This window comes from Polistes fuscatus, unplaced genomic scaffold, assembly GCF_010416935.1.
Source record: "Polistes fuscatus isolate 324 unplaced genomic scaffold, CU_Pfus_HIC Scaffold20, whole genome shotgun sequence".
Classification (NCBI taxonomy): Eukaryota; Metazoa; Arthropoda; class Insecta; order Hymenoptera; family Vespidae; genus Polistes; species Polistes fuscatus.
The window spans coordinates 965,118-992,143 of NW_025113097.1; the positions used below are offsets into that span (position 1 = coordinate 965,118).

Consider the following 27,026-nt stretch of genomic DNA (forward strand, 5'->3'; position numbering starts at 1 on the left):
AAAAAACGGAGAAAGAAAATATATCCAACAAAAATCGTAGAAATTCATTAAACTGTTGCACCGACGAACGAATTTCATTCGAGGACATACGGATAAAATATAGCGAGATAAATAAAAATAAAAATAAAATATAATAAAATAAAATAAAATGAAAGGAAAAACAAAAATTAGCTTAATTATCGAACGCAATTAAAGGACGATAATGACGAAGTTTCGTGGGGTAGGAGCGAAGGGGGAGGGGGTACGAGAAAATACGAAGAGGGGAATGGGAATACCGAAGACAGGTAGAAAAAAAAGAAAGATAGATAGCTAGCTAGATAGCTAGCTAGCTAGCTAGATAGATAGATAGATAAATAAATAGATAGATAGAGAGAAAGAGTGACTCTAGTCGAGGTAGGGGTTGGTTGAGAGGTAGAGGGTGGTTTTGTAGAATGAGGTAGATAGTGAGGGTGGTGGTGGTGGTGGTGGTGGTGGTGGGAAGTGGGAGGTGGAAAAGGAAGGACTCGTCGAGAGAGCATAAACAAGGAGGATGCACCGTGGTGTGCGCGATGAAGTTATGTTATACGTAGAGAGGAGAGTAGGATGATAAGGGTAGTGGGGTATGGCAGTCGCTCATGCGCGTATGGAACCCCGCCCTGTCGTTTCGGACGAAAGCCTGTCCTCCCATCGAGGACTTTTGTACGACGTTCTGACGACTAGTCGCGCTTTAACTCGCGGTCCGCGAGGCGGATGGTGCCGGGACACGCATTGATCAGAAACAAGTGCGGCTCTTATTTTTCGTAAAAGCAAAATAATCTTGCTGACAAACCCCTTTCTTCCCTGCCCAATTTCCCCTCTTTGCCTTGTCAATCGGATAGAATTGTGTTTTGTTATCCTTGTATTCTTCAAATTATTGTTAATATTTTTTAAAGCCACCCCACTCTCTCTCTTTCTCTCTCTCTGTTATCAATTTTCTCTATCTCTTTCTTTCTTTCTATCTCTTTTTCTCTGTCACTCTGTCTTTGTCATTTCCACCCTCTCTCTCTCTCTCTCTCTCTTTCTATTTCTCGTTTAAGGGAGAGTATACACGCGTACTGACAAAGCGCGCGCCTGAGAGAAGAGAAAGCTCTCTCGTGGATATACATCTGTACAGGTGGTTCGTGCAAGGATCGATCGTAGGATAACGTCGTTCTAACGCGTGATTCAATATTCTCGTATTCACTCTCTATCTGTCTACTCTCTCTCTATCTATCTATCTATCTTCTATCTATCTATATATCTATCTATCTCTCTCTCTCTCTCTCTCTCTTTCTCACACACAGAGACGCAGACACATACTTTCAATCTATCCATCTAACTTTGCCTTCTTTATTTCCGCCTAATCTTTTTCTATCTGCCTATCCGTTCATCTATCTCGATCGACAATGACGAATTCTTGAGAAGACACGAGAAACGGATTAGAAAAAAAAAGGCGGGACACCTTGGAAAAAATTTCAAGGAGCAACGAGGAAGGATATAGTTACATGTATGGAAGAAAATCTGTAAATGAAATGGATATACGGTAGAGAAAAAGTTAAAAAAATAAAATTAAATAAGAGATTTTCTACTGATAGAATCGAATATCAAAGGGAGAGAGAAGAAGAAGAAGAAGAAGAAGAAGAAGGATTTGGTAGTCCGTTACGAAGGCTACTTCTTTATTTGCATGTATAAACAAATAGGAAGGGGATCGTTGAAAAAAGACATTCGCGAGAGATGATAGTATCTACTAGCTAGACGATGATATATATATATGATACATATATATCTTTTTTTAAAGGAGAGAGAAAAGATAGTAATTAATTTCGAAGGATATTCCGTGAATTTGAAGGCAAACGACACCAGTTAGCTAGCTGACTCGAGTTTTATCTCTGGCCTAAGAAAAAATACGACGAGTCTGACCCTCTTTGTATCATTAATGAAGATTTCAACGAGTTACCGTGGGGAAGTTGACTTTTTTCCTTCGGAGGCCTATCCTTGCGAGAGACAACGATATATATAATCTGAAGAGAAGAGAAAAAAGAAAAAAAGAAAGAAAGAAAAAGAAAAAGTAAGAAAAAATAGGAAGGAAGAAAGGAAAAATTTAGAATGGAATTTCGAAGATAGTAATGATCATCGAATCTAAGAATTCCTTCTGCTCGGAAATCGAATCTCAGTGAGCTATGAACATTCCGTTAATTGGAAGAGGAGAATCCAGTGAGGTGCCTAACTCGCGATCGGCTTAGCAACGATTCACGGATTCGGTTCGTAAAGCCCCGCGCGGCTGAACGCACACCAACCAACCCCAACCCCAACCAACCAACCAACCAACCAACGTGTCGCGGCTTTAAAAATATTGAATCTGGTTGTTATCGAGCGCGCTTGCGATGCAATCGGAGCATTCGTGATAACGATTTCAAATAGAATTTACGCGTGGTCGGGATCCAACAGATCGATACACTTTCCGCGATGTTTCATAGTTCCTCTCGTTCAAACGAGCGTCTCGTAGTAATCGTTGAGAGATTATGATCGATAATATCTCGTTTTAGAAATAGTATCTAAAGGAAAAATATAATAAGCGGTGGAGAGGTAGAAGAAGAAGAAGAAGAAGGAAGAGTTAGTTTCGATCGGCTTACAAATCGATTGAACGTAAGGAAGGAAGGAAGGAGGGAAGGGAAGAAGAGGAAGAAGAAGAAGAAGAAGAAAGGATCGGTAGCGCGGTGGTCCGGTAAGCGAGGACGCTCGATGAGTCCTAGCAGAAAGAATTTAAGCGGAGGGAATCGCGGCATTGAGTCGTGGCGAGTATCAGAAAGTCGTTTGGCGTCGGCCAGGAGGACAACAACGAGGAGGGGAGTCGAAGGAACGAGTAGGACGAGGATCGGGTTGGCGCCTCTTTGAGAGCCGCGGGTGGGTGATGCGGGGGAGCAGCTCGGATCTTCTGTTGGAGGCGAGCTGTGGGCACTGTCACTGTCATTGTCAGTGCCAGTGCCAGAACGATTACCATCATCATCATCGTCGTTATCACGGTGGTCAGCAGAGCCTCGGCAGCTCGAGCGCGGGGGGCGATCTCGGGGACGGAGGTGGGGGAGGTGGAAGTGGCGGGGGTGGTAGCGACCGCCATCACCACCACTATCATCATCATCATCATCACCATCGGCAGGAACGTTACAAGAAGAAAATCGAGCCGCGCGAGTCGAAGGAAGGAGAATTACGTCGTCGCAAACTGTTGGAGTTAGGATTTGGCGCTGCGAGGCGCCGACCGCCAAGGCGCACCTGCCGTCAGCGGCTAAATTTTTACGCGACCTCGGCTCTGGCCTTCGTCGCGACCTCGGGCGGCGCCGCCCTCCTCTTCCTGGTACCGCTTTACGTTGATCCGGCGATCAGCACCCTGGCCGCTGATTTTTCACCGGAACCGGTCATCTGCACTACCTCTAGACGCGAGGAACTCTGGGGTCTTTTCAATTGCACATGGAGCTCCTGCCGGGAGGGATGTACCAGCGACGTTTACAGATGTACTCACATATACGTCACGTATTCGCCTTGGAGCAACGATAGTATGAAAAACGACACGGAAATAAACGGACCTGCTACGACTGTTACAACCACTACCACCACCACCACCACCACCACGACCACGGTTCCTGGTAAGATCCATCGTTTTCTCTTACGTTTATCGTAATCCCTTTTTCTTTTTTTATATCAAGTAACTCAACAAGTTAGTACTTACGCTTTTCATTCAACGTTATCCTTTGAACGATCGATGCGCACGCGTAGATAGGTCGCGTGCGCACGTGAGATAAATGAATCAAATTCTATAATTATTAACGCTAAATATACTCGTAAATAATACAATACCTATACGAAATATCGCGTTAACCGCGATACCAGATCGTTCGACCAAATCCCCTATCTATCTATCGTTTTATTTTTGTTTCCACGACAGGATCAACGAACGTCGGCGACGTCGAAGCCGTACTTCTCGTTAATATCAAGGGCTGCGGTTACCCACCGGTCGTAGATTGCGAGAATTTTACTCGCGACATGGGCTACGAAGGTGCTAAGTTTCCGTGTTATTACAGTCGCGTTAACGGGAGCATCGTGATGGCATCTTATAACAGAGAGGAACAAGTAGCTACGATCATTCAACTCTTCGCGGCACCCTTGGTCGTAACTCTCGCAACTAGCGTCGTCCTTTGCGTCATGCATTGTGACTGCAGGTGCACGCCACCCCCACGGCATCCAGCGCGTGGCATGAGAATGCACCGAGCTAACGATCTCAGGTAATGCTTTTACCAATATCCCTTACAATCTCGATTATCTGGATACACAAGAGAGAATTGACTCATGATTTATTAGAAAGCATTTGAATATTATGAAACATAATTCCTCTATCTAAGTGCTATTATTAATCAATACTTTAATCATAATAATAACCCCATTCAATTTTTCTCTTTTTTCTCCTCGATATTGATTATTTCTTATTTCTTTTTTTAGCCAAATAAATTATCCTCTTTTCGAGTTATCCATACAATCGATATATTATTATTATTATTATTATTATAACATATTTATTAGTTCTACGTATACGAACGTATATTTTTTAATATTGAAAATACTATGATAAACGGGCAGGATTTTTCGATAAAACTTATATAAACTATTATATCTTGCCTATTGAATTTTCCTCAAAGTTGGAACATTCGTTTTGGTCATAATCGACAGTTATGATAAAACGTTGAAACTTTAAAGCGCGCTTTGGAGAAAAATGATAAGAACGAACGAGGAACGCGTTGGGTTAACGATCGATCGACAGGTACCGAGAAATAACAATAAGATTTATCGATTTCAAGTGGGTAATATCGATCACAGTCAGCTTATACGAGTAAAACAGACGTTCGACTTTCTTATATTTCCTAATGCGTTTTGTTATAACTTATTTTAACTACTTCTAACGAAAGAAGAAGAAAAAGAAAAAGAAAAAGAAGAAGAAATATCCTACGAGTATTTCTTTTTTTGTTTTCACGTGTTTCGTACAATCGATTATGGTGTTTCGAGCTTTACTTTATTTTATACGGGTACTTCAATTATCGAAAGTTGTTCGTATTAAAAGTTAGGGGTTGGTAATTTCTAACGAGTATTTTTTTTGTTTCCAGCCGTAGTTCAGTCAAATGAGTGATGTTGGTTGTTGGGCCGTTCAAAAATTGAGAGTAGGACGAGCGTTGAAATGTCAGGGCCGATTAATTCCCCGTGGAATTTCATACTGATGAGAGTGCGCGAATATTGCCGAGTTGTTATTCTTCCGCCAGCTCGTTTGTCATCCGCAACGGGGGGGCCGGGGGGGTGGTGCTGCTATTAAAGCGCGATTTGGTAGAAAACCGGATAAACGGGGGAGGTAGAAAGTGGTAGGTGAGAAAAGGAGAAGAAGGAGGGGGGGTGGGGGGCTCGGATAAAATGGTGAATGCAAATTGCCTAGGTAAAGTGAGAACAACGACTCGTTCGTCCCACATACATCAGCAAAACTTAGAACGTAAGAAGAAGAAGTGTGAAGTGATATTCTATCCTTTCCTTTCTCTCTCTTTTTTTTTTTATTTCTCATTAAAGTAGATTTTTATCGATAAATCTAAAACACGAGTACACTTGCTTTTCTTATTTTTTCTCTTTTCTTTTCTGACTTAAATCGTCGCCGAGTTAATTTTTTTTTTCCTTTCTTTTTGATTTCTCGACGGAAAAATAAGCCCTGTACTTTTAATTGGACTAAAACTTTCGAAGTTGACGCGACAAAAAAATTTCTTTTTCTTTTTCTTTTTCTTTGTTTCTAATCATTTTATTATTTCAATATTCCCTCTCCGTAGACACGTCCGAAATTCATTAAGTATCTCTACCTCTACCTCTACCTTTCAGAGTTATCGATCTTTTCCTTTAACAAAATCGATCGGTCTCGTGACTTTTTCTTCGTTCCGTCACGTTTGCAACAACGTGACAAAGTTCTTACACGTATTTTTCTCTATTTCTCTCTAAACGTCATTCCGTATTACGTTGCGTTCCTGTGCAAAACGTAGGTTACTATTATAGTTTTTTTCTTTTTTTTTTACCCCTTTTTATTTCAACTATCTATACGTAGCTGCGTATCTGGTCTTTACAGTGTTTATCGTTAAATATTCAACAAATTCCAAAGCGTAATAATCCATTTGTTACGTGAATCATTCGAAAAGAAAAAAAGAAAAGAACGAATCGGATGTACAATAAATCAATTACGAGTTCATATTTAATAACAATAGCTTTTTTTTCATTACTTTACTTTGTTCATCGGATAAAAGTAAAAAATGCGTTTTGAAAACTATGAATTGGTAAGGATAGCGTCAAATGTTCTTTGTGGTTTGTCAATCCTTAATTGCTACGTGTTGTGTAACCGCACGATGTTTACAAGTAAAGAGAGAGAGAGAGAGAGAGAAGGATCACCAAGCATAGATAAACAACATAGGTACGTGCATACATGCATACATGTATGCATGCATGCATGCATGCATGCGTAGATTAGGTCTAGGTAAAATGAATGTTTCAATTGTACGAAGCTTTTCACGTAATAAGGTTAACCCACGTGACAGGGATGTATCACCAAGTGCAAAGGTTGATTTAATTGTTACCATACTCGAAGAAAACCACTATTATACTACCACATTAGTATACTACTCGATTGGAAATAATTCAAACCTAGAGAAACTTCTGTTACTAGATAAGATAAGATACTTTGGAATTGGTCGAGAATTCGCGGCCAATATTTCAACCAAAGGATATAACGTTTATCTTACTCCGCGTATGATCCCAACTAGGTTTCGTAGAATTCCACGAGGATAAGTAGGAGAAGCCGATAAATTACGTTTTCCCCAAAATTCTCCGGTTATCCTCTTCCTAAACCGCGATCGATAATAGAGGGGATGTTATGAGAAAAAGAAATAAAAAAAAAATAAAAAAGAAGAGAGAGAGAGAGGGAGAGGAAAAAGAAGAAGCAGATAATTATCAAATTCCATTAGAATGATTTAATATTGGATTTATTTTAATATTTGATTTCCTACCATTTTCTTTTCTTCTTCTTCTCTCTCTTTCTCTGACTTTCTTCGATATCAAAGAGATATTGTGTTCGGTGATGATATAAAATAATAATAAATTCTTTTGAATTCAATCTAAAAATTGAGTGACGAGTTGAAGTTAGTTATCGCGTTAAATTAATGGTGGTTCGATCGAGCTACAATCTCTGCATATTCGTTCAACATGCTTGCACCGTTTCACGTTTGAGAACAGACCGGGCGCCATTTGCTTCGCGGAGCTAGCGGTTATCTGGCTTACCATTAGGCACGATTGTAGTTTAATTACTTTTGACGTACGTCCCGTTCGTGCAACTACTACTCCAAACCCTTCCGCAGTAGGTGGAAAAGGGAAATCCTAGTTGTGGTATTTATTCCATACCCGCGGTTATGCTCGTGTATTCGTTCGTAACGGGAAACAACGTTTCCAACAATCCATTTACGTTATAACGTGAATTTTTGAAAATTCCATACACGCACACACACAAACTTAGTCGAGTTACTTAGAAACGTCTACGACGACGAACTATGTGGGTTAATAAGTCTTTCAACTATGAAATTTCAACTATGCCTCCTTTTCTACTCGTTCGAGTTACTCTACTTCTAACTTCTCTCTCTCTCTCTCTTCCTTCTCCCTTTCTTCCCAAAAACCCTTTTCCACTCCCCTGTCCTGCCACCCCCCTTCGTACTCGCCCCATTTACCGTTACCATACATTCTACCTTTCGTCGTGCTCTTCTTGGTGTTGTTGTTGTTTTTGCTGTTGTTGTTGTGTTCTTGTTTATCTTACTTGAAAGCATTTCCTGCGATATTGCCGTGTGCAGTGAAAAGTTTCCTGTCGATCGGTTAGAGGAATGCTACGACGTAAACGAGTTGAGATGGACGGATTGTGAGAGAATGAGAATAAGAGAGAAAGAAAGAAAGAGAGAAAGAGGAAATCGGAATGCAGGTCATGGCTTCGTATTTTGAAATATCCATCGTACTTTAGACGTCGTACGGTCACCCATAAATCTCGAGGATAATGGAAAAAAATCTAGTTAAGATCTCGTACGAATGAAAGAAAGAGCTCAAGGTTAAATGCATTTGCTAAAAAAGAGAGGAAAAAAAGAAGATGGAAAGAAAGTGTGATAAATAAAAGAAGAGTTTTGTACGTGGATACAAACACACACACACATACACACAATTTAATAGTCGATCAGATCGGGGGAAAATATTTGTATGGGAATCATTGCGAAATTAACAAAGTGAGCTACCCGTTATATCAAGAGAGAGATTTCAATTGATCCAACTTTAATACGATTTTGTTATTACTAATTCGTGCATCTATATATGCAATTTTACAGCTTTCGAATGTAGTTGGTTCATTCGATAAATCATTGATTTATTTGAACGATTCTTTGATTACTATTACAGCAACGGGTGTTACTACCGATCGTGACAAAGAAAATATAAGGAATGGGAATGATTTAAATCGATAAAAAACAACTTTTCCAACAGAGTTCCCTTTCAAATCCTATTATTATACTTTTCGTCGTTTTATTAACATCAGTATGTTTTAGAATCCTACGAAAAGTAACATCTGGTCTATCTATAACTTTTCCTGTAACACCTTAAACTTTCGTAAATTTTCCTACAACGATATATCATATTTTTTTTTGTCAATATTTCGACGAAACTTTCTTTTTTTTCTTTTCTTTAGAGATCATAAAAATATGAGTAAAAATGAAATATCGATATTGTATAAAAATGCGTATCTTCACTGATAAAAATATAAATCATGAATAATAAATATTTATTATTTAATAAATATTTATGTGTTGTATGTACCTTCTGCTATCGGTTAACAATCAGTCAAATTGAAACAATCAATAATCAAATTTCATTGTGAAAAATTATTAATGGCTTTAATTATCATGAGATATTTAGTAACTGTAATCAATATATTAATTTCATTTATATAATATCCAGATGTACACACACACACACACATATTTTCTCTCTCTCTCTCTCTCTCTCATTCTTTCATTCTCTCAATATTCACACACCATTAAGTCTAATTAATTTACGCGATACATTTGACGATTATGGAATATCTGAATAGAAAGAAATAATAAAAAAATAAAAATGTGAACCTAGTCGTGCATTAAAAAATTCAATGGTACATTAATAAAAGCACTTCCTATGGGTTATTATCGAAAGTTGTTCGATTAATAGGATTTAATCGATCGAGTTTCTAAGAATTTTTATGGGTGTAGGTGAGGGGGAAGGAGGGGGGGAAGAAGGGAATGAAGATCGAGAGAATAATTTGAAGAGAAAACGAATTACGTTGCATACATCTTGGTTACGTAAAAGTGTTCTTCCATTACGTAAATCAAATACAACGGCTTGGTGGTGGTAGTAGTAGTAGTAGTAGTAACCACCACGTATAGTTTCGATATAGATCGATCGATATATTATATGAATATAGAGAGAAGAAAATGTTTAATACGAGATACTTAGAGGTCATCTATCGAAACGAGTCAATTCTCCAATAATCGAAGATAATATATCGGATTGGGGGTAGAAATCGAAATGCATTGGTGCGATAAATCAGGTGGGAATATAATCGGAAGAAATGAAGAAGGGAAAGAAGAAAGGAAGGAAGGAAGGAAGGAAGGAAGGAAATGGTATGTCCGAAACGGTGTCAATTCGCAATTCCTTTTGAAGTGAAAGGAATTAGCTTATATTCTCAGGTATTACGAGGAAACCGTGTGCATCCACGAAAAGTGGCCACTTAGGAAAATGATATTGATCCGAGCTAGCTAGCTTTCTTTCTTATCGTTGGAATAATAAAAAAGACGAAATGATATGAGAATGAGAATGGATTGAGGAACAATGGTAGATTGTTTTTTCTTTTTCTTTTTTTTGTCGTCAATGAATATAATTTGTTTGATATTAATTTATTGTAAGCGTGATCTAACGTAATTATTTTATATTCGAAACGATACACGGAATATCAAATGATATGTTAATAGTAGATTAAAGTAATGATAAAATATTATATTCGTTATCGTGTTAAAACGATTAAATCGGATTTCGAAAGTCTTATTAGAAAATTATTTTAATTTATAACTCATATATATATATATTTGCATTTCAAAAAATTGACCAACTTTTATTACGTTATCTAAAGAATAAAATTTATCGATTCGTCGTTTCTCATTTGCCCTTACATTAGATATACCACCGCAACCAGTCATTTTGTCTAGCCTAGTAAAAATAGATTCACCGTAAACTATCGTATAATGTTGTCAATATTATACTTACATACGTTAGAACGATTCTAAAGAAAAAAAAGTAGTATATATATATATATAATACAAAAATTTATTGTTCGAGTTAATTGTTCGTGTAGATGTAGTGTTGTAGTATTGTATAAGGTGTTAAAAAGATAAGAGAGAAGTAATTTTTCGAGAGAAATCTAAAGATGAAATATAAGAAGAAGTAGAAGAAGGAAAAAAAAAAAAGATTGGTAGACGATAAAAAGAGAAAGAGAAAGAGAAAGAGGGAGAGAGTAAGGTCGGTGAATAGGCGAAAAACGAGTTTCCGAGTTTCTCAAGGGATTTTCTTCTTTGTCGGCTAGCATCTGCACGGCACGACGACGAACGTGCGAGGTTTGCCCTTCGAGGTGCCGTACAGTCGTGCCGTGGGCGTTGAGAATGTACTTTTGCCTCGGCCCAGCCAGCACTCGGTATTTCAACGCCCTTAGGCGTTCCTCCCAACCGCGAACACTTCGTTTTTATTTTTCAGCTACTTTTCACGAACAAGAAAAGACGACGGGGTCGAGAGGATTTGCTCTAATTCGACCACCAAACACATCCCCCCTCCCCACCCACCCACTCTAACGAATTCCTTCGTTTCCTTTTTTTTTCTTTTTTTTTTATTTTCTTCTACTTCTCCTTATTTTCTATTCTTCTTTATTCACTCTCGTTCTAAGCCCTTCCCCCCTCTCCCCCTCTGCCACGATCGTAGAATTATTTCTCATCTCTCATGTTTTTTCCTTTTTTTATTTTTTTTTTTTTTTTATCGAGTCGAGTTATTACATAATTGTGATTTTTATTATTGCGGTATTTTTCCTCATTTTTATGTAAGATTCTTTGTTCTTTTTTCCTTTTCCTATACTCCCTCATCACCACACGCCCCCATGTTAATTGCTATTAGCCGAGTTCTGCGTTATAGAGTTTTATATAACATTACATAATTTATTAATATTATTCGTAGTTACTTTTATTCGTAGTTGAACAAAAAAGAAAAGAAAAGAAAAGAAATGAAAGGAAAGGAAAGGAAAGGAACTTGTAATTAAAAAGATTTTCCAGAGGAAAAAAATAATTCGTTAGTTCTCGTTGGTGAATTCGTAATTTCGCCTAAGTGACATTCTTTCGAGATATTCTTTGTTTTTTTGGCCTTACGAGAATAGGTGACATTTTTTCACACTGCTGTAAGAGAAAAAAAAGAAAAGTATATCCTACTTCGGGGTAAGTTTCATTTTTAACCAAAGTAGGGGAATTAAGATGAAGCGGTTTCTTCTCTCTCGTTGATGTTGTAATGACGTATTTCTAGATTGTAAGACTTTTTCAACTAACTAGATCTCCTTCTTCCAAGCGTAATACAGAAAAAAAGTACGAGAGAGAGAGAGCACGAGAGGAAACGTAAAAACGAGGATTATACATTTTTCCAGATTATTTCCAAGTTATTTAGTTCGTCAATCTTACTAAATCCCTAACTCGCGGATATATACTGTCCAAGAAATAATTTCGTTAAAAAAATAAAACATAAAGCTCGAACTGTAGGTAGAATTATTTTGAATACGTTGAACTATAGTTTGAAAACAAAATATTATTTAATTAATATCGTCTGACATTATCGAAACGTTATACATTCTAAAATAAAAATTAGTTCGTCAATCTTACTAAATCCCTAACTCGCGTATATATACTGTCCACGAAATAATTTCGTTAAAAAAATAAAACATAAAGCTCGGACTGTAGGTAGAATTATTTTGAATACGTTGAACTATAGTTTGAAAACAAAATATTATTTAATTAATATCGTCTGACATTATCGAAACGTTATACATTCTAAAATAAAAACTTTACGATTCTTTCATATACAAAATCAACTGAAGGAGATTGACTTTAGTGATAAACTAAGAAACACGAGTCGTAATTTTATCATACTATCGATATACTTATCATCAATAATTATTTTTCACAATTTTACATAAAACTTTGATTAAGAAAAAAAAAAGAAAGAAAGAAAGAGAGAGATTAAAAACATTTGATATCGATTAACAGAATTAAAAAAAGGTACGAATATATATATATATATTCATATATATTATTATTAACCTTTTTAATCGTCACTTTCGATTAAAGATTATCTCGAAAATTGAAGCTCGCATCGAGGTTCATTAAAATCCTCTTGATAGGCCAGATATCCTAGATTGTTCTCGTTCGATGAATCTGCTATCTCATTTGTGGAAGCTGTAGGAAGGATATGACGACATCGGAAACTACTACTACTACTACTACTACTACTATTCAACATCAGCCTCGAACAAATCTCGTTCTCGTTTCGATAGATTTCTCGATCGATGATTTCAAATCTCCTCGTTATTAAATCATCAACAACGTGTTTAGATATTACCAGGTTAAATGTAATCTATGTCATCATTACTTGTCTCTCTTCATCTTCGTAGAATATTATTCGTAATTTTGAATTTTTAATTATTATTTCATATTTATTCGTATATTTTTCGTATCAATATCAATCCACATCGAAGCAATGAAAATCTAAGGACGTTATCGAAGGAAGGATCAGTGGCAAATAACGAGCGGAAAGCGTGCTTCTGCTGAATGTGTCTACACGTCGGTCTCTCATTAGGCTAGGGAAGTTACACTACCTGGGTATAGGACATTAATTTCGCGTGCGTGATAAATTTTACTAGCAAAGTGACTGACGGATACGACGACACCCCATCCCCCCACACACTAACACCTGAATATAGATCGTTTGTGTGTGACTAATTATTTTATCGTATATATATACATATGTGTACGTATTCCTCACTGTATTTATCTATGTGTATATCTAACGTTGATATTCGTTCAACAGATGAGTGATTAGTTTGACAAAACGATATGCTTACCGTTGATCTATTGATTTCTCCTTTAAAATTAATTGAACTACAAATCATTTTATTTCGCGATTTTTCTCCGATATAAAAAGTATTTTTTTTTTTTCATAAACAGAAGAGAAAAAGGGGACAAAAGTAAATGACGAGGAGAATAGGAAACGCAGGCAAGCGCGTTTTAAAGAAATATAATATACAAGTATGCGTTATTTTCAACGTAGAATTATATTCGAAAAGTTTTTAATCGCGTTCTTATAGTCAAAGATATAATACTCTTCGATGTATTATACTTCGGTCAAGAACAAACTTCTTGTCTTTCCCCCGGAAATAGAGTATCGACGTTACTTCGTGCGCAAATTTTCTCTCTCTCTGTTCGCAAACGATATATATTATTCATACTAAGTTTCCTTACCTATCGTTACGTTAGTCGTCGTCGTCGTCATCGTCGTAGTCATTTTTCTTCTTCGACTGTTTTCTCTCAAGAAAAAAAAATTTCGAAATTTTTCTTTAATCTTATTTCGATCGAAATTTCACGAATTCATTGATTTTTTTTTTCCGTATGCACTCAATGATTTCGTTTGAATCTCTTTTCTATCTCTCTTTCTGTTTTCTTTTTATTTTTATTTTTACGTTTGATAATAATCAAATCTTGATTAGAAGAAATTTATTCGAAAAAGGACAAAAATAAAAAGAAGAAGAAGAAGATGATGAAGAAGGAAAAAAATAAAATAAAAAATGAAGTTAATATCATCGATGGAACTAATGCGTTGTAGACGCGATCAACGAACGCCTAGGACCTTCTTTATTTTTCCACCAAAGTTTCTGGACGAGTTCCAACACTCGATTGGCTCCTTTTAAATTCCCAACTTCTTCTTTTTTTTCCCCCTTTTTCTTTATTTTTTTTTTTTGCTTCGTTAACGAGCCAAGATCGAAAGTAAAGTACTCTCGTAGCAAAATGTAATAATAATTTAGCAAACTTTTCTTCAACTTTTCTTCTTCTTCTTCTTCTTTTTACTTTTCTTCCTACGTTGTATAAGTACGCTGATACCATGAAGAAAAAGAAAAAGAAAAAGAAGAAAAAGGTAAAACAGAAGAAAAGAAGATTGAAGTAATGAGTTAGGCAAGAGAAGATATATTTTTAGTTGTTTTTTATTTTCCCCTCCGGACAAAATCTTTTCAATAAATTTAATAAGCAAGTACGTAAATTATCTCGTATACGTTTACGTCTACGTAATCGTGGTCATTTGATTTGTTTCAATAGGGGTGAAAAAGATCGAATAGTTATTGAAGTCGAATGAACGTTAAACCGAACGAACGAAGAAACGAAGAAACGAACGAACGAATGAATTCGACCTGTCGTCGTTCGGTTAATGGAAATCGATAAGCGGCGGCTTCGCACCTGTTCGCTGACCGGGTCACGACCTTCGCAATCTGTACCTACCAACGTTTACTGCATATGCATAAAGTGGACTACCGCAAAAAGCTCCATAATTGCATAATATGTTTTCTCGTTATGATCGTAAAGCGAATCCGTCCGAGCTGGGATCCCTTTGGGATTGGGTTTAAAACTTCACCACGTTGAGATTTATTTTCTACTCTTAGAAGTCCTATTTCTTTCCTTCTTTTCTTCCTTTTTTTTCTTTTTCTTTTCTTTTAATAACGATAAAAGCCATCAGCGGTTTGGTTTGAACAAAAGTAAAACTCGTAGGTATATCTCGTCGCGAAGTTAAGAAAATTCGTGTAAAAATGGTCCGAAAAATAGTACGACGTATAAAACTACTGTGGTGCAGGATGCACTCAAAAATGGATGTAATTTTGTGCAGTCCGGTGTGGATTAAACTCTCACGGAGTAAAACTTAACGGTCGGTACCTTAAAAGCGCCATTTGTCGAATCGTTCTCGAATTGCCATTTGTACGAAGCGTACAAATTTGTCCCACGAGGAAAGTATACGTGCATATATATATATATATATACCTATATGAAACGTACGTAGGATAAACTGGGTAAAATGAAATATTAGGTATTATTCCTCCTAAATTGAATAATTTCCTTCCAGATATAACATTAATTGTAAACGTTCATGAGTTTTCAAATATAATGGATGGAAAATTAGGAAATAAATTATAAAATGTATTAGAGATGAAAGAATTTCGAAATAATAAGAATAATCATAATTAATTTTTATTTTATGTATTATAATTTGGAGTAGATAAAAAGTAACGAACAAATTGGAATGACTAAGACCAATTCGATTAATTCCTTTTTTTTACAAAATCCACATTCGAACGAATCCTTTTATTTAAATTTGTTAAAAACAAAAGTTTCTCTATACCTTTCGTAGTTTTATAACGTAAAAAAGAAAAGAAGAAATAAAACAAGCAAAAATAATAATAATCTTTAATATCTCGTAGAGAAAACTTTGATTTCCATTTTGTGGATATTTACGATTCTAGGAGAACAAAAGTTATTGAATATATGAAATAATATTGCAAGTATTTCATTGATACGCTAAGCTGAAAATGATTTATTTTTCTCCCTCCCCCCCCCCACCATACATCGTCGTCATAAGTTGAATTACATTTTGGTAATAATGACGTAAAAGTTTGTCCATATTTGTTGGAAATAGAGGAAGCATAAAATTTCATTTAATGAACGAAGAGACTGCCAGTGATCGGCCGCAACGCCAATAATTATCGGAAGCTAATTATTAGAGAAAAGGTAGGACGTGACGTTTACTCGACGTTATTACGACGACGGTAATAGGACGGAAGAACTCTGATTGAAAAGTGTTGAATCGTGACGATAAACTAAACTTGTAATTCTTTTTATATTTTTTTTGTCTTTTTTTATTTTTTTTATTATTTTTTTTTAAATATTCAATTAATGTTGAACTTTATATATATATATATATATATATATAACTATCTGTGGTTATGAGATATCAACGTACGAACGGAACAAAAATTAATTAAACGTCTACTTGAAAAACTACACGTAGCGTGAATTTCGATTTCCAAGCTCGCAGACGCCATGAAACTGTTACCTACCCTCGGAAGGGATATAGGTCAGGGATTCGCGAGATTCGACGAGGAAGGTACAGCTTTGTTGTCCTAGCCCTAGTAGTTAACCTAAATTTTATGTTATCCAGATTTCTTCTTCTTTCTCTCTCCCCATTTTTTTTATCTTTTTATTTTTTTCCCCTTACATTCTAAATGTTCGATATCATGCAACGTTGGTTGGTCCGTTTCCAAAAAGTATATATTATAGCAAAAATAAATAATAAAAATGAAATAGGTGATTTAGAAGAAGAAGAAGAAGAAGAAGAAGAAATGTTTCGTTCATCCTTATATTTCGTTCGGATGTTAAAAATTAATTTAATTTTATAACCGATCACGATTTCAATTTGAAGATATGGATTTAACGCGCTATTAAAAATCACGACCACCACCCACCACCACCACCACCATCGTCTCTCTTGGACAACTGGAATTCATTTGCATCAAATTCTCGACCTTCTGCTCCTAACCGCCGCGTGTAAGTCGTTGGATGTTCCAGAATAAATTTACAAAGCGATATGAGATTATGCAAAATACTTTTTCGTCTTTATGTCTCTCTCTCTCTGTCAACGGTTAAAGGGAAGAATATTAAAAAAGAAATAGAAAGAAAAAGAATAAATAAGAAAGAATAAAAAAAGAAAAGAGGAAATAATAATGACACGTGGAAAGGTTTCCAGGTTTTCAAGTTACGATTTGACTCTGAATAAATTTGACTTCGGAATATTTTCAATTCTACTTGTGTCTCTGTAGTAAAAGCAAACGATATCGATTCATCTCTTTCTATCATTTTTTTTCATATTAATTATACGACGATACGAGACACGAGACATAATGAGATGATGGGGGAGGGGGTGGTGGACGAGGTATATGATATATATATACGATTACATTATAATTTTGCACGCAAAGGGTTTTACGATAAATTGACTGCCCACAATTGGATGAGAAACTTGAAAGTTTTTTCTTCCAAATAATTGAGATATATATATATTATAACATCGTGTGCCGAGAAGATAGAACGAGTTATAGATTAATCGAAGTAAGACGTGTGTACTAACAAAAGCAGGAACGGGAATCTAATGTTCTCTCTCTCTTTCTTTCTCTTTCTCTTTCTCTCTGTTTCAGTGGTTAACGTAAGTTCGTTCGGATCACGCTAACTAGGCCAGGCACGCACGAGTTACTCTCAAAAGCGACTACGATCAGAAATATCCTAATTTTCCTTAAGAAAGGGTGGGATTCAAAGGATAACGAAGGAACAGCGGGGTGGGGGTAGGAGGAAAAACGATTGTTGCTTAAATGTCTATCAAAAGTGTTTTTTTATTATGTATAAGCAAATATCGTGCGAATTTTGTGATCTTATCAAATGAGATCAAAGAAGAAGAAGAAGAAAAAATATAGAAACTCGTGTAACGGTTCTTTTCATAGTCATACCTTTCCCGAAGAAAAGTTTGAATTCTCCACCCCCCCCCAGCCCCAGTGGTGTCAAGGGAATCACCTGTGTATTTCTTCTACATTTCTTATTATATTTTGAACATATTTTTACGTCGATAGTGGTATTATACATTTTTTAAAATGCCAACGATATATATACAGATAAACTTGCTATAAAATGGTAGATAGATTCCTAAAATACCGTGTTGTATGAAACCTTGTTATATGAAACCCTGAATATATTATTTCATTATTAGATAATTGAATTTTTGAAATATGTTATGCAAAAATTAATGTTATCCAGAGTGTTGTATAAGTACAGTATATTGTACAAAGGATTTCCAGCAATTTACGAATCGTGTTATAACGAAACTGTGCTGTGTGAAGGGCTACCAGTTTATTTTATAAATATTTTTTAAAGAGAGAAAGAGAGAACTGAGCAGCAAAAACACGTGGAAGATATTTTTTGGAAGTTTGTTGTTCTTTGCAGTAGGTATTTTGTTTCATTTGAAAGGAAAAGTTACGATCACGACGAGCAGTTGGAGTAGCGAATGATATAAATTTTAAGGTCGTCTAAGCTCGATGCTGACGACCGAAGTACGAAATTGGATTTGTCGGAGGAGAGACGTTTATTAAAGTGTGCCCGGATATAATGCCGTGTCGTTCAGTGAGCATGAGTCTGACAGGATACGGATAAGCTTCTTCTCTTTCCTTCTTACTTTTCTTATGGACCTTGTTCTTCTTTCAGCATCGTTACGACATCCACTCTAAAGAGTCTTTTTGGTCCTTTTGATCTTTTCCCATTGCGGTAGGATTTACTAAAGTTCTAACGTATATCCACGTAGAAAGTAGGAATTATCTCAATTATCTTTGTAAATACAAGAACAAGATTACCTGGGAAACAGGTAATTATATACAAAATATATTACAACAATATATGATTTAATTTTGTCACGTAAATTATTCCCTCTTTGACCACTCTGTTCGATATACTTCTAAAATAACATTGATGGATTTACTAAAGTTCTAACGTATATCCACGTAGAAAGTAAGAATTATCTCAATTATCTTTGTAAATACAAGAACAAGATTACCTGGGAAACAGGTAATATATATACAAAATATATTACAACAATATATGATTTAATTTTGTCACGTAAAATTATTCCCTCTTTGACCGATTGGTTGTAACACTCTGTTCGAATATACTTCTAAAATAACATTGATATATTTTATTCTTTATTAGTAACTTTAAAAAGGATTCAAAAATAAATTAGAAATGATGGATTACTAGTTTGATTTTGTTATCGTTAATCGAGATTTGCTCGAGGATTGGATTAGTCCAAGTTGAACGATAAACTTACGTTTCTACTAATTACAAATAAAACAAAAATGATAAATAAAACGAATCGAGAGAATATTAGAGAGAAAGAGAAAGAGAGAGAGAAAACCATAGATTCGACGCACGTAATTGAAGAATTCCAGATAGGTGTTTAATGCGTGCAACACGCGATATTACGAGTTAGTAAAGCATTGGTCGAGTATTATTGAGTCATAACAGATTCGACGCACGTAATTGAAGAATTCCAGATAGGTGTTTAATGCGTGCAACACGCGATATTACGAGTTAGTAAAGCATTGGTCGAGTATTATTGAGTCATAACGCGCGTGGACGTCCACCTGATAAAATCAGCTGACTATAGTCGAATGTACTATAGTTATAATTTTTTCTTTTTTCCTCCTTTTTTTTTTCTTTCTTTCTTTCTTCTTTTCTCATCTAGGCGCACAGATTACAATCATCCATCTTTCTCGGGTTCTTTTTACTTGGTATCTTTCTTCGTTGTCGTCGTCCTCGTCGTCGTCGTAGTAGTCGGTTTCTTTCGATTCCGCTCTTTAATTTCCCTCTCGGCCTATGTAGAATGTTACGACCCCCGCGGCAGCCATTGTAAAATCTCACAGGCCGACGTAGTCGTTTACAAAGAGAAAACGAGACAGAGAATGAGAGAGGGAGAGAGAGAGAGAGAGAAAATCAGAGTATGTGTATTATTGAACGCCTTATCACGATGAAACTGTTCAGATATGAATATGCAATATTCTTAAGGCTCGAGTTGCATAGAGAAAGATAGTTCTAAAAAGATATAACAGGCACACTTCTCGCTTGCTCCGTTTTGTCGAAGGAAGTACACCGTACGTTTGCCTATCCACGGCAGTAACCTCTCTTCTACCTGACAATAGATCCTTTGTGACCGGAGTTTGGCCATCATCTATTCTTTCCTTCGCCTACCTAATCAGTAAAGGGTCTCGCGTACTTCGAAATTTAGGTTAAAAACATTTCTCTCTTCCCCTATTGAGATTCGCGACAATAGAGAGGGAATTCATTAAAAAAGTAACGAATAATAATATTGAATTTTCGTCAGGTCGATCGATGGTTAGTGGAAGAGGATCGTTGGTTCAATGGATAAGGGGGGGTGGTGGTGGTGGTGGCTGGGTGGGTAATATTAATTTCTATTGAAATTTTCATTTGAACGTTTTAATCAGAATTATTGTGTAAGTTCGATCGTTCGATCTATCGAATAGATTTACGAAACGTACGATAGCGAATAAATCTTCTTTCTATGTATATGTATATATATATATATATATATATATATATATATATATATGTACACACGTGATACATCAGTTAGTCGTAAGTATGTCGGTCAGGTTGAATATGTGACATTCGTGATGTGTCGGTAGCTCTTCCGTCGTACATTACTTATGCATTAGGTTGCTGCATTGACCGACAATTACGTACACGTTCTATATTTCCTAACTACGTCCGTTTCTAGCACGTTCATTCGGCATATTGAAATTTGTAATAAAGCATTTGGGAAAAGACATTTGAAATGAAATTGGCTAACTAACCTAATGAAATGTTTTCTCCTCTCTTAGCTGGTTTCATATCTTGTCTCATGTATTATATTTTTGTGGAAATAATAAGATTTATTTTTCTAGCTAGCTAGATGCAAGTGTAAGGAAACAAACAATATCTGCATACATATATATAGAATGCTATACACGCGTATACATTCGTCGAACGATGATAACAGATGTCCGTGAAAGAACATCGATGTAAACAGCAACGAGAAAACGTTTATAGGTCAGGTCAAATAGATAGATAGATAAAAAAAAAAAAAAAAGAAAAAAAGAAAAGGAAAAAAAAAGAGTCCAGTTATCTGTCGTTTATTAAATCTTGACTATCATTTTTCTTTCTGTTTCAGCGACCACTCGATCAGCAACCGCGTGGATAGGCGTGGTTATCCGATGCACTGCGAATGTGAGTGCGGTGAAGTAACCAGGCCCTTATGACGACGCGAGGAAACGGCTGAGAGTGGTTTGATCACTTCTCAGTCGGATTTTTAGGATTTACAATCGATATCTTCTTCCTTCCATAATCCTCCCAATTTAATTGATTTATTTTTCCTTCGCAATTTCCTTTTATTTAAATACGTAGCAATTTAACATTCGAAGGTGTATATATATTAACATGCACATACACATACACACACACATATATATATATACACACGCAGCATTATACACATATTTTAGAAATGAATACGAGGAACTCGTCATCTTTGTTACGTCATTATGTCGTATACACCCATGATCAGGAAATAATTACCATGCTACTTGAACGTACACATAAGGTGGCCTAATGGTAACATATTCCAACCTCGTATATGATAATATCTACGCCTATTTGCTATTACTGTTGCTGCTGCTGCTGCTGCTACTGCTGCTGCTGCTGCTGCATCACGTGTAAGAAGACATCACGGAACCACCCTAAATACTCGCTTCGTTATCTCGAATTTCGTCAAGAGAGAAAGAGAGAGAAAAAAGAATTATCCACGAATGTGATAACGGACGAAATTAATGTACCGTTACTTTACTATTATACCTATGTTTTTTTTTTCTCCGACTTCCTCTTTTTATTTTATTTTATTTTTCCTTTGCCTTCGTAGGATTCGGTGAACTAAGAAAGAACAAATGGATGGAGTTAACAAAGAAAGGGGAGGACAAAAAAAAAAGTAAAAGGCAACGTGTTCCAAAAGTAGTCGAGCAGCTGACTTTCAAAGGTGCTCTTAAATCTAGTTCGAGCATTCCTGAGACCATTTTCTATAAAAGATTCAAGCCGATAGATAGGTAGAAAGGTAGATAGATAGATAGATAGATAGATAGATAGATAGGTAGATAGATAAAGATGAGAGATAATAATATCGTAAAATTGTGAAATATATAAAAGGAGATAAGCCGATCGACGACGAACAACGATCAAAAATTTAAACGGGGGAAAAAGGGGGACAAAAAGAAACAAGCAAGCAAGCAAAGTCTCTTAAAGATAATTTATCACTAGCCCTAGTGATATATAGTTCAATCTGATCGTTTCGATGAAGAGACAGACAGGGAGAAAGAGAGAGAGAGAGAAAGAAATCACGAAAAAAAGAAGAAGAAGAAAAAAAACAACGAGGGATACGTGTCCTATAGCAAAAGATCGAAGTTTTTGGCGACGTTACAAGAATCGAACGTGGTGTATCGTGTATTTCGTTAACCTGGCGTTTGCCAAGAAGCAAGCAAGCAACCAACAAACCAACCAATCATTTTCCAACATGACGAGGAGGAATTTCGTCCGAGCGGCTGGCCGACTCGGCAAAAAAAAAATATACAACCCTTTCTATCTTAAATATATATATATTCTTTCTATAGATTATACTCGACTTCCCCATCACATTTACCCCCCACCCCCACCACCCCCAGCCCCGAAACCCCCGTTCGACCTTTTCTCAGGATTATTTTCATTTGCATATTACCAAGTATATACGTTGTAAGTGGAACGTGTGTGTGTGTGTGTGTGTGTGTGTGGAAAGTTGCCAAGAGGTTTTAGGTCTCGCGAATTTAGGATGACGATGATGATGGACTTAAAGATCCGGATTTTAAAAAAAGGGGGATGAAAAATGACGGTATAATGGAATATCCTCTTCTATATCGATCCTAGGATATATTTCCTCTTGTTTTTTTAATCCCTCGTTGTGTCGTGCTTCCAACACATGTCTCGAGAATAGTATGATCCTATCGATAGAATTGAAATGATGAAAAGAACGAAGGTAACATCGCGTTATGCTTTAAAATCGAATTATGGATGATAATTCTCGACATTCTTTTGCGTGCATGTGATATAACAGTATGGGTTAACATGTATGTATGCATCTGTATGCATCTGTATGCATCTCTCTGTTGAGAGAAGGTATGCGTATATTTCTTTGTTTGTTTTCTGCTTTTTTCTTTTTGTAGTATAATTACCGTTTAAAAAACAACGCTTCACTCGAGAAAATACATCCTAAATATCGTTTTGTTTAGAAATGAGACAATAGTTATAATTGTCATTGATAATTGTCGAAAGAAATCATTAAAATCTCTTGGCTAATTTACTTTCCATTTAAAATTAAAGGGAAGCGATCGTTATTACTTAACGAACAACAGTTATCGAAATAATAAAATATTACGAGGGATATTATTATGATTTTTTAATGAAATTTTAATATGAAATAAAATAGGAAACATTTGATATCGTTTTAAACTAATATAAATTTAATGTTAATTATTATCTTGAAAAAGAGGAGAGAAGGGGAATAAAAATGAATTTCTTTATTTATTCGTATAAAACGAATCGTTCGTAATAATTTATTTCCATAGAGGATGAAAAGAAAAGAACACACGAACGATCGCTTACCTTTTGCAACACCTATTACACGAAAGATTATTATGAAAATTTGTAATCACGCTCGTTCCACGAATGATGTATGCAAGCGGAAGTAATGTGAGCTTAGCGTAGGTGTTCCGGTAATCGCGTAAAGCTCGACATCCTAAAGTCCCGGTTACGTGCGAAATTACGAGACACGAGATATAGAAGTAGAAGAACGCGAATATTATAAACACATATGTGTATTTACACATATGTGTATGTGTAATATCAAACGAATTACCTACGAGCACGCGATAACATATTAAAAGCAGGTTTATGAACAAGCTTATGGAGAAGGATTAAGATTTTTCTCAATTCTAATATTAACGATGACGTTATCGCCATAGATATATATATATATATATAATAATAATAATAATAATAATAATACGCGGACATATATAGCCTAAATAGTCGAATTTCCAAAAAAATGAAAGAAAGTGTAAACGAAGGGGGAGAGTTATTTTAGAAAAGAAAAACTATTGACAATAGGATTTAATAATCAAAACCGTGTATAATTTATCTAACGATAGTTCGATAAACTAATTTTTTTATTTTCATCGCTATTTTATTATATATATATATATATTTTATTTTCAATTAATAAAAGTATAAGCAGGGATTTAAAAAAAAAGATACGTATAAATAGATAGATAGATAGAAATAAAAAAGGAAAAAAAATGTAAAAAAAGGGAAGTTCCCATATCGTAGGTAATACGATGATAACGAAGGAAGAGTTAATAACTTAGGACACCACTCGTCGAACATTTCTCTCCTCTTACGACGGCCTAACGAGGTACAACCAAGTATCCTTGTTTCGAAACTATCGAACATCATCCTATGAAGAGAAAGAGAGGGAGAGAGAGAGAGAGGGTTGTTCTCTCTTCTAAGTCTATCGAAAATTGCATGCTTTTCCTAAACGATTTTTCTTTTCTTTTTATTTTTTATTATTATCATTAGCTAATAAGATGAGTAGATGCATGTATTTCTTTTCTTTTCTCTTTTTACTTTTTTTATTTCGTTGTTTTTTATTTTTTTTTTTATTAATTACACGATTTGAATCATGAAAGGGGTTAGAGATCGAACGAGAATTGAATATCAGGGTAAATACGTAATTTTATCTAAACGTGAATCGTACCGAAACGATTTAAATCGGCCGATTCGATGAAGGAATCAGACAATCCTCGTCATTCATCTTATAAGAATAATCGTCATTATCGGGGTGTGCTTAGATAAACTCACTTTGTAAACAACAACGAGTAAAATATTTGACGAAAGTGTAGGATACGTCTCCGCCGACGATGCAATTCATTTGTTTAAGGATTAATCACCGAGGGGAATTGCAGTTGCTTTTACTTTTTTTCTTTTCCGTTTACTTTCTTCTTCACTTTTCGTTCTTTTACTTCTTCTTAAAACCATCACCACCACCACCACTACTACTACTACTCACCCCTTTTTCATATTTTTCGTTTTCCTTTATTTTTTTTTTTTACATTTCTACTACATTCTTTCCTCTTTTTTTAATCTTTTTTTTTCATGGTTGGTTCTTTTCTCTTTCGGTATGCTTAACAATAATAATCGGCGCAAAAAAGTACGCGATACTTCGCGTGTTTCTTTTCGCTTACCCAGGTAAACACAGCCCATGTATTTCTAAACCACTGAAATTTGTTCCAGCATGCAAACCCGTGGGAGCATTTATATGCATGTATATATGCACAAACTATGTGCATTGTTGCAACGAAGATTGAAACTTCGTTTTTTTTTTCTTTTTCGTCCTGTCGTTTTATTTTCTTTTTGTTATTATTATTTCTCGGTTTTTCTTTTTCCTTTTCTTTAATATTCTTCTTCTTCATATTCTTCTTTTTTATTATCCAAACATAATAAAACGTGTAGAAACGTTTTAATGCAAAAGCTACGTTTAACGTAGTTTCGTCTCACGGTGATTTGTTTCCTTTATTTTTTTTTTGTTCTTTTAAGTTTGAAACTTTACGATTGCCACGAGTCGTTCGTTACGTTTGTTCCTACGATGCAAATTGCACACGATGAAATAAACGCGCATATTTATTACGATTTCGTGGTGAAATAGAGGGATGATGAACTAAGGCATCGTCGTCGTGCGGATACACGTAAAGGATAACAAAAAAGAAAAAAAAGGGACGAGAGATAAAATATATTATTATTATTATTATAATACGATACGAAAAATAATGGGGGGAATAAAAGAAAAAATTAAAAAAAAATAAAAGTAGAGAAGACAAAAAAGAAAAAAAAAAACATTGATTTACGATAACACGCGTGCTCGTCTCGTTCGGTTTTGCCATTTCACAAGATATATATATATTATATATATATATATATATCTAACTTAAACTTGAAAATTCTTAGCGAGTATTCGAGATAATATAACATTTTCACGAGATAAATCCTAAAAAGATTTTCTTCTAAATCGTGTCTCGTTTCTTTCTCTCTTTTCCTCTCTTCATTTTTCTCTCTCTCTCTCTCTCTCTTTCTCACTTTCAACTATTTTCTACGAGTTTTACTAGCCACGTTTAAGCTCGCGAAAGGATCGATAAAGTATACCGAGTTAGATATACCGAGCTGATCGAATAGTAGGGGGAAAAAAAGGTGACGGGTAATTTCCAAGAAGGAGGCGCGGGTGTAAAGGGGCAAGGCGGAAAAAAGAAAAAAAAGAAATAAAAAAAAACACACAAGTTAACATTGTTATCTGAGAAAATATTATAGAAAAAGGGGGTTAAGAAAAATATTGTATAAAAAGGGATTTCGCGGAGAATCGATGAAAACACACGTTTCGTGGAAAGGGTAAAACAAGCCTCCGGTTATTATCGCGATGATGTTTGTACTCGTACATTTTTCATTCCTTCTTTGAAAGCGAGAAAAAAAAAGCACACACACACATTATATGCACGTTATATATATATATAACGGTATGAGAGAGAGAGAGAGAGGGTGAGAAAGATAGGAGGGTTGGAGGGGTGGGGGAGGGGAGGAAAAGAGAAAATGAAAGTGATGAGAATTGTAGGAATATCGAAGAACGATTTATCGTTCGATTATATCCGTTCCTCGTACGCTCGCGGCTAAACAAGACGACGAATATCGGGGGTGGGGGTGGGGGTGGAAAGCAAAAAAAGGGGAAGAAAATTCGATCGAATAGAACAACGGTTAGGGAAAAAATATTTGCGAAAGAAAAAAATTGTAACAATGAAAACTACGGAAACAATATTACAAAGGAGGAGTAAATAATTTGGACGGACAAGGAAAAAGGGGGGGTGGGTTGATATTAATTAAACGAGAGAGAGAGAGAGAGAAGAAAAGAAAAAACCAATGATTAGTTTTAAAAGTAAAAAAAATGTTAGATAGGCGGCGTTAGTCACCATGGGGGGTTGGTGACTAGGTGACAACGGGCGGCAAGTATGGTGCCGTTCTCATGGGAGTGAGTGTACGCTTTTAACAAAAATGTCAAGTTTTTCATTCGGAAATATTTATCGA

The 27,026-nt window shown here is 35.6% G+C and overlaps 1 protein-coding gene and 1 long non-coding RNA gene across 4 annotated transcripts; both read left to right on the forward strand.

Annotated features, from left to right (window-relative positions):
• Positions 1-676: 676 nt before the first annotated feature.
• LOC122517363 lies at positions 677-21,175 on the forward strand. Of its 3 annotated transcripts, none has more exons than XM_043635713.1 (4): positions 677-761; positions 1,423-3,638; positions 3,938-4,274; positions 20,998-21,175. In XM_043635713.1, exons 2-4 carry the CDS (start codon positions 2,909-2,911, stop codon positions 21,083-21,085), a joined length of 1,155 nt encoding a protein of 384 aa, XP_043491648.1. In that variant the 5' UTR covers positions 677-761; positions 1,423-2,908; the 3' UTR covers positions 21,086-21,175. The 3 variants fall into 3 exon arrangements, with proteins under 3 accessions (XP_043491648.1, XP_043491647.1, XP_043491649.1); XM_043635712.1 differs by having other exon boundaries at positions 679-761; positions 1,302-3,638; XM_043635714.1 differs by lacking the exon at positions 677-761 and having other exon boundaries at positions 975-1,504; positions 1,593-3,638.
• Positions 21,176-21,258: 83 nt separating this feature from the next.
• LOC122517364 lies at positions 21,259-22,087 on the forward strand. Its single transcript, XR_006303817.1, has 2 exons — positions 21,259-21,654; positions 21,742-22,087. It is a non-coding gene; the product is annotated as an uncharacterized LOC122517364 (long non-coding RNA).
• Positions 22,088-27,026: the final 4,939 nt, after the last annotated feature.

Excerpts from the sequence above, each read along its gene's own strand:
- LOC122517363 (XM_043635713.1), top strand. The coding sequence starts at position 2,909 with ATGCGGGGGAGCAGCTCGGATCTTCTGTTGGAGGCGAGCTGTGGGCAC. Across the intron at positions 3,639-3,937 it reads CACCACGACCACGGTTCCTG|GATCAACGAACGTCGGCGAC; the intron begins GTAAGATCCATC and ends TTTCCACGACAG. Across the intron at positions 4,275-20,997 it reads CACCGAGCTAACGATCTCAG|CGACCACTCGATCAGCAACC; the intron begins GTAATGCTTTTA and ends TTTCTGTTTCAG.